Genomic DNA, 8,287 nt, shown 5'->3' with positions numbered 1-8,287 from the left:
CTCCCTCCCTCTCTCCCTTCCTCCCTCCCTCCCTCCCTCCCTCTCTCTCTCTCTCTCTCTCTCTCACACACACATACACTCACACGCTCACATACATATACATACACACACGCACAGTCTCTCTCACACACATACACACACATTTGAAAGTCTCTCTCTCACACACACTCACACACATACACACACATTAAAAAGTCTCTCAGCTTTTGCTCTAACTAGGCAGGGATGTGATTCTCCAACAGATATTTTGAGTTAACACAGATGCAGAGGGACACATAGTCTCATAAAACCAGGCAGAGGAACCAGGCCATTGGGTTTGCATAGTTAGAGCAGTCAATATGCACAGGCTCACATGTACAAATTCAAGCATCAGTGGATGGGATTTTTTCTGGATATAAAATCTACTGAATTGGTTCAGATCTTATCTTTCTGTCTGTCTCCAATCAATACACTCTGAGATTTTAGATGGAGTCCAGGGATATAAGTTTACGGAAGTCATAGATGGAGGTTATCCAAAAGCTGTCACATAATTATTATGGTGTGGATACCATGTGAGAATTGCACACAATATGGCAGGCCAGACACTGCTGGCTCTGCTGGATCCAGATGGAGATGGAACTCATCTGGGAAGGGATGCTGAGTGCTAGGATACCATAACACAGGTGTGCTGACCTTCCATAGAGGCAGAGAATGAAAACATTAGGGTTGCCATTTTCTTTCTTTTTTTAATTTAAATTAGAAACAATCTTATTTCCTCTACCTCCCATCCTCCCATGTATCTCCCCGAACAACCCCATCCACTTCCCAGGGAGAGTGGAGCCTTCCATGGGGGATCATCAAAGTCTGTCACATCATTTGGGGCAGGGCCTAAGCCCTCCCCCATGTAACTAGGCTGAGAGAGTAACCCGGGGAATGGGCTCCCAAAGTCCATTCATGCACTAGGAATAAATACTGGTTCCATTGATTTTCTTTAAAAGAAATAATGCACCACTTAAAAAGCCAGAATATGCCATACGCCATTTTCTAAATCTGCTTTATTTGGGAGTTACAAGAAGCAAAGAGCTGAGAAAACATCACGTGGAGAGTTCTTTGAATCACTCAGTTGGCCACTCGCTTCTGCCAAGGAGATTCACAAAACTGGAACCCAGGGAGGGATTCTCAGCATGAAATGGGCAGAAATAATTTTGTTGACATATGTAGCCAAAAAGGTAGAGCATTAGAAGCAAACATTTGTTGATTAAGTGACATAGTGAGTGACAAGTTATGATGGATCATCATGTGAAGTTAGAGATCAGCATTCTGAAGAACAAAGGGGCTTGATAAACATATGTGGAGAGGAGGAACGAGAACTCAACTCCTCAGTCCTAACCAGAGAGCAGAGGTCTAAGGTCAGCAAGGACAGCCCCTGAGCACAGGGCTCTGCAGCCAGGGGAGCTGGGATCAGGGACAGGCTCTGGTGGCAGGGACTCAGTGCCTGTAGCTCTTCCTGCTGGAGGAGGTGGTGGTGTACTTGATGGTGGAAGAGCTGCCACCAGAGGAGCTGAGGCCACCACTGATGCCTCTGCCACTGCCAGAACTGAAGCCACCTCCAAGGCCATGGCTGCTGCTGTAGGAGTAGCTGCTGCCTCCTCCCAGGCCCAAGCTGCCGCTGGCACCACCTGCACTGTCATAGCCGCTGGACACGGTGGACTGCACCACAGCTGTGAGGGAGGCAGAGGGGACAAGGGTCACGGTGAGCCCACGCTGTCCAGTGAGACAGGCACAAGGCAGGGGTCGGGCAAGTGGGCAAGCATAGTACTTACAGATGTTGACTGGTCCAACGCCTTCACCATTCAGCCTGGAAGAGGAACAGGGTAGATAAGAACTCAGGAGACAAGACCTCAGTCCCTATGGTAATCCTCAGTCTGGTGACAGTTGACAGAGAATCCTCTGGTCTAGTGGTTCCTGAAGGTAACCATTGTGGCCACAGCTAGTGCTCCCTCAACTTGTGCTCAGTGCCTAGAAACATGGAGGTTTCCTCAAGGACTAGAGGAGGGGTCAGCACTCACCTGCCCTCCTCTCCTTCCAGCAGGGTTCTGTAGGTGGCGATCTCCACATCAAGGCCCAGCTTGACATCCAGGACCTCCTGGTAATCCTTCAGCAGCCTGGCCATGTCCTGTTTGGCCTTCTGCTGGGCATCCTCCAGCCCTTCTAGACTGTCTCTGGCAACTCTGAAGGCTGTTTCCCCACGCTGCTCAGCCTCATCGATGGCAGCCTGCAGGTTGGCACACTGGGCAGAGAGAGAGCAAGAAATATAAACTTGCATAGTGGTTCTCTCAAGAGACTGAGCACCAGATCTTTGCTCCCAGTAAGCAAGAGTCTAGAGAACAGAAAACAAAGGACACCAATCTCTGACATTTCCTGTCTATCCCACCTTCTTCTTGATGTGCTCGATCTCAGATCTCAGCCTCTGGATCATGCGGTTGATCTCTGCGATCTCCTGCTTGGTGTTGCGCAGGTCAACTCCGTGTCTTCCTGCTGTGACCTGCAGCTCCCCATACTGAAGGTCAGTTGAAGAGATAACATTAGTGTGTTTTTTTGCATGCAAAAGCAAATTCACTTCTAGATGAGCTGCCCTATCATTGGTGTCATGACTTTTCCTCAGGAGAATCTTTAAGAGAACATGGACTGCATAGCTCTCTTGGGAACTGAAAATGTTCTGTGTAATCTCCTGGGGACCATTTTTCCCAGTACAGCTCATGCAAGGAGAGCATGGACCCCATTTATCGCAACTTTCTTTTACTCTGGGTTCTTTTGATCCTTGAATTACAATGTAATTCTATAATGCAAGTACAAGGTTCATTTGCAATAACAGGACCCCTTTTTCTTCTTAGTAGAGCTCTACTCCAATGAAGTCTGAGGATAATGGAATTCATTGTGGGTCCCAGGTATTCCTCATCAGCCTCTAATTCAATACTCACTTTTGTCTGGTACCAGGACTCAGCCTCAGCCTGGCTCCTCTGAGCAATCTCCTCGTATTGGGCCTTAACCTCAGCAATGATGCTGTCCAGGTCCAGGCTGCGGTTGTTGTTCATGGAGAGGACCACAGACGTGTCTGAGATATGAGTTTGCATCTGAGACAGTTCCTACAGAACAGAATGAGGCAACATCAGCTTTGGATGTGAGGATTTCAGATGTTCCCAACATCCCACTCTCAGCTTTCTCAGGGGAAAGTAATGGGAATGGGGATAGAGTGTAAGAGAGAGAAGGAGAGAGAGAGAGAGAGACAGAGACAGAGACAGAGACAGAGAGAGAAAGACAGAGACAGAGAGACAGGGACAGAGAGACAGAGGCAGAGAGATACAGGGGTGACTTACTGCATCATGGAGAGCTCTCAGGAAGTTGATCTCATCTGCCAGACTGTCTGCCTTGGCTTGCAGTTCAACCTTATTCATGTAGGCTGTATCTACATTCTGAGGAAACAACAAGGAATAAGGCTAGTTCTCTTGCTCTGTCTATTTTCCTCCACCTCCCCAGTTATCATGCTCCAGAATGCACCAGACATGCAAATCATTTCTTTCCATCATCAGAGAAGCCATCCCTGTGACTTAGTCACCTCACCTTCTTCAGGGTCACAAATTCATTCTCTGATGCAGTACGATTGTTGGTTTCATCTTCATATCTATGAGAGGGAGGGCGTAGCACATTGTAGCCAGTGAGCAGATGGCATCAAATGCAGCCTCTGACCCAGTCCCAGTGTCCATAAATGGCACACTAGAGTTGATTCTGTTGTTATTGAATAGTTCATTTCTTTTTCTCTCCCCAAGCCTCCCATGACTCTCCAAAATTTTAGTCTGTTGCTCTTTGGCAATAAAATGTCATTTTACATTTATGGCCTGGCTACTTCAATTTATAGAGACCATGTCCAAATTTGAGTCTCCATTATCATGATCTTTGATATCCTGAATTTGTCTTCTCTTTCTTTTTAACTCACTTGTTCTTGTAGTCCTCAACTGTATCCTGCACGTTTCTCAGCTCTGAGTCCAGGCGACCCCTTTCTGCCAGGACACCATCCAGCTGTCTTTGGAGCTTATTAATATATTGTTCAATCCATGGCTCAAAGTTCTGTCTCACTGTCTTTGTGCCCTGTTCCTGCAGCAGGGTCCACTTGGTGTCCAAGACTTTATTCTGTTGTTCCAGAAATTGCACCTGAATGGGCAGAGTGTGAGCAGAAAGTTGACTTTCATTCAGTGACCCTTCACTAGTGTGACATCTGTCTCAGGCTGTCTTCCTAAACAGTCTATGCAGTGCCTAGACCTGAGTGTGAGGGAGACCGTCCAGAGTGAAGCTGCCACATCACCCCTCTGAGGAAGGCAGAGCTCTCTGGCCGGGCATAGGCAGCCTAGAGGAGGCATGCTGGTTGTGGTTCAGTTTAGTGTGGCTGGGATGGCTCCCAAACTGCCCTTGGACACATCTCCCTCAGTACTGTCATCTGCAAGGTGAGGCCTGAACTCATCTCAGCTCATCTGAGTCAGACACCCTTATGGGGCCACCTCTGGAGGAGAGAACTTTGTCTCTGAACACCAGCTGCTAGGACAGAGTCAACCAGAAACCATGGCACTGTTTGTGCAAAGCCTAGAATATCTTCCCTCCACCGCTGCCTTGGCATTCCTCCAGAGCTGCTCTCGCATAGGCTGCTCTAGGAAGAACCAGCCTCACCTTGTCGATGAAGGAGGCGAACTTGTTGTTGAGGGTCTTGATCTGCTCACGCTCCTCGGTCCTCATGCGCTGGATGGTGGGGTCGATTTGCAGGTTCAGAGGGGTGAGGAGGCTCTGGTTCACGGTGACCTCTTGGATGCCTCCATAGCCACCACCAAAGCCAGCTCCACCACCGAAGCCAAAGCCACTGCTGGCTCCTCCAAAGCTGAAGCCTCCTCCAACTCGGCTGCCATAGCCTCCTCCAATGCTGCAGCTGCCGCCTCTGATGGAGATCCTCTTGGAGCTCCCCACACCATAGAGGCTCCTGCTGCCAAAGCCAGATCCTCCACACATAGCCCCAGAGCCACCACTGCCCCGGGAGCGGCACACAGACACACTGCTGAAGCCAGAACGGTTGAGCCCTGGCACTCTGGCTGAGCTGGCACTGAAGCCACGGTGGCTGGTTTGACTCCTGATGGTGGTTTTGGTAGACATGGTTCCTGGAGATGAGAAGTCTGTGAAGTGGAGGTAATGCAGGGCAGAGCTGGGCAGATGAGGGTGATAGGCTCTGGGCAGCTGCTTATATATGGTCTAGATGGTCTTGCTCATTCCTAAAGGTCAGCTTGCAGACTGGGAAGTTCAGGGCTTTACACAATGCAAGGTCACACCTAGATTATTAAAAAATGTTATGAAATATTGAGGTTGTGGTTTGGGGTTCCTTTAGTCAAGGTAATTGCTCCAACCTCTAGTTTCGATTTAATCTAAGTACAGTAAATCAGTTCTTAATTTACTCTATCTCAGTTACTCACCAAATTAGGTTCTGCAGGTCCTGCTGAATATGCTGAGAGCCCTCTGCTCCCTGACTGCTCCTGTCTTTCATGGAGATATGGAGACCAACTGTTGTTTTATGCCAACAGAATATGTCTTTGCTGACCCTCAGTGATTAGGAACATGAACACAACCTGTTTTCCTTTTGATGCCATTTCAAACAGAGAAGTCAACCACATATTTGCCCCACACTCCTGTACCAGCTCTGACAAGCAGCTCACATCCAGCCTTACTGTTTTGATATATGTCCCTCAGTTGACTCACCAACCCTGTATTTGAAAGCAGATCTCGGAAAACTTGATTTCTTCAGTCATCATTTCAGTATTATATCTAAAGATAGGTGGTTTTGTACATATGTAGTAAATGACCATGTCTTCAATATATATATATACATATATATATATATGTGTGTGTGTGTGTGTGTGTGTGTGTGTGTGTGTGTGTATTCCCTCCCCCCCAAGGGATTGTAAATACTGCACACTGGAGAACAGTACTTGTTGCTTTTGCAGAGGACCTGACTTTAGTTTCCAGCATCCACATGGTGGGTCACAACCACCCATAATTCGAATTCCAGGAAATGTCCCATCTCCTCTTCTGACCTCTGACGGCACCAGATACTTATGTGTTACCCATATTTACATACTTGAACATAGTCCTATATGCAAATAAGATAAATAGTACTACAGAAATGGTTGATTTTCCAATACCATTGTTAGCATTACTTTTAAAAATATTTTGCTTGTTTAAAATTGTAAATACATTTTTTTCATGTTTTATGTGGGTCATAGACGTTAAGTAGCTTAACAGAATCTAGTATTATCTCATAATCCCTTTTCTCCTAGTCAGTTAAAAATGTATATAGGTGCTTTGCCTGAATGAATGTCTGTGAACCAATTGTGAGCCTGCTTCCCATGGAGCCCAGAAGAGTGAGTCAGGTCCCCTAGAGTTATCAGAAGGTTGTGAGCTGTGAGCCACCATGTAGGAGCTGGGATTTGAACCCATGTCCTCCTCAAGAGCAGACATCTCTTATCTGCTGAGCCATCTCTCCAGTCCCTCTCCGAATATCTAGTTTGTTAAGGAATCCAGATTAGCTGTACTTAGTGTTTCCGCTTCTCTTTTCTACTTGATTGTTCACCGTGTTTGCTATAACAGGCTAGTATGTCTACCGCATGTTCTATAAACTAATATTACTTAAATCATGGACCCTAATGAGAGATATTCATGGCTTTTAAATGTAATTGCCCTTGAATGCATGTTTAAAACATGCACAACGCACATGCTTCTTATCTGCAAGTTGAATCTGGAATACTTGTTTAAGGAACCAGAGGCATGCCGATGTCATTTCCCAAGCACCTAGTTCCTGCATGTGGAAGCAAGCAGTGTTGTTTGTTCCCTGTGTGCCCGCTGAGCAATGTCCTTCACCGTGTTTTTGTGCTTTCCCTGTGTATATCGTTTGTGTGTGTGTGATATCAGTAGGATGATCTGTGTCTTATATGTTTATACATATGTAAATATGTTCTCTCACGGACAGCATATGCTGTAGCCTTGCTACCTTCCATTTCTGTTTTCTGAGATCTCCTTTTCACACTCTACAATCCCTTCCCAAACCAGGTGTTCTGGCCATCCTTTCCTGCATGCCCATTAGTGGCCGTCCGCTGAGCTGTTCGTGTTGAGCTCACTTCACTCTTCATCTTTATCAAGATTTTGTTGGTTTTTCTGTAATCTTTTGTGAATGTGGCAATCTTCTATTTCTTATAGCCTTGCTGTGTTCACCCTTTATTCTGATTTTATGGTCGATTTACTCAGGTTCTTGGTAACCTTTCAGTGTGCCTTCTTTTGTGTTAGTATTAGTTGGCTTGGTCTTCCTGTGTTTTGTTGAGGGCACGTATCTCCTGTGGACCCTGCAAAGGTCCTTTCTGTACCGGTCTTTGGATGGATATGCCATTTGCATCAGCGTCCTAAGAGGAGCCAGGGGCATTTCAGGGTAATAGGAACTCTAAGAGAGTAATTCTTTTATCCTTTAATTCAGTCAGCCCAGAAATGGTCACCACAGCACAGGCTTTATGAATCACAGGCTCTCTGCTTTCTTTTCCTCCCCACCAAAATGCTTATTAAGCAATAAAATGCTCAACTTGCCTGACCTCGGGCTGCCTACATATGTGGTTAAATATTATTCTAGAAGTGTCTGTGAGTTTCAGGGTGAGATTAAAGATTGAATGGGCTGACTAAGTTCAGCCCACTGTGTGTCCCTCATGGGTTGGCCTCTTCGGTCAGCTGACATCCCGAATACAGTAAAAGGCAGAGTCAGTGGGAAATGCTCTTCCTGGCTGCCCTGGAGCTGGTGTTGTTTGTCTGTTTAATTTTTCTTGCCGTCAGACTCAGACTAAGGCATCAGCACATTGTCGGTCTCCAGCCTGCTGGTTTGAACCGGAACAAGATCACTGGCTGTACGGCTCCAGCCTTAGTACTGGCCTGAGCAAGGCTATCAGCACTTCTGGGTCTCTCACCAACAGCTGGGAATTCTCAGCCTCCAAGCTTATGTGAGCCAGTCCCTAACTCCCCTCTGTCTCCCCCTCTCTCTGTGTGTCTCTGTCTCTGTCCTCCCTCTGTCTCTGTCTCTGTCCTTCATCTCTGTCTCTGTGTCTCTCTGTCTATTGTGTGTCTGTCTCTGTCTCGGTCCTTCTCTCTCTTCCATATCTTTTTCTCTATATGTCTTTATGTTTGAGCAGTTTTAAGTTTAGGGCAGAACACCTGTGTTTTGACTTGACAAAGAGAGCTATTT

The 8,287-nt window shown here is 46.6% G+C and overlaps 1 protein-coding gene across 1 annotated transcript; it reads right to left on the bottom strand.

The window, feature by feature from the left end:
• Window positions 1-1,344: 1,344 nt before the first annotated feature.
• LOC101834250 (keratin, type II cytoskeletal 6A) lies at window positions 1,345-5,220 on the bottom strand. The gene is made up of 9 exons (XM_040752782.1): window positions 4,699-5,220; window positions 3,974-4,188; window positions 3,601-3,661; window positions 3,357-3,452; window positions 2,961-3,125; window positions 2,414-2,539; window positions 2,049-2,269; window positions 1,803-1,837; window positions 1,345-1,700 (listed from the first exon to the last, which is right to left on the bottom strand). Exons 1-9 carry the CDS (start codon window positions 5,170-5,172, stop codon window positions 1,468-1,470), a joined length of 1,626 nt encoding a protein of 541 aa, XP_040608716.1. The 5' UTR covers window positions 5,173-5,220; the 3' UTR covers window positions 1,345-1,467.
• Window positions 5,221-8,287: the final 3,067 nt, after the last annotated feature.

This window comes from Mesocricetus auratus, unplaced genomic scaffold (assembly GCF_017639785.1).
Source record: "Mesocricetus auratus isolate SY011 unplaced genomic scaffold, BCM_Maur_2.0 Super-Scaffold_100010, whole genome shotgun sequence".
In the NCBI taxonomy this organism is placed as follows: Eukaryota; Metazoa; Chordata; class Mammalia; order Rodentia; family Cricetidae; genus Mesocricetus; species Mesocricetus auratus.
Note: the sequence above shows the minus strand (reverse complement) of the source record. Positions and strands in the feature narration are given on the sequence as shown.

Bases quoted from the DNA above. Each gene is read 5' to 3' on its own strand.
- LOC101834250 (XM_040752782.1), bottom strand. From the start codon at position 5,172: ATGTCTACCAAAACCACCATCAGGAGTCAAACCAGCCACCGTGGCTTC. The intron at 3,126-3,356 runs GTAAGTCACCCC...TCTGTTCTGTAG, and splicing joins TGAGAGCTCTCCATGATGCA to GAACTGTCTCAGATGCAAAC. The intron at 1,838-2,048 runs GTGAGTGCTGAC...TTCCTCTTCCAG, and splicing joins CTGGAAGGAGAGGAGGGCAG to GCTGAATGGTGAAGGCGTTG.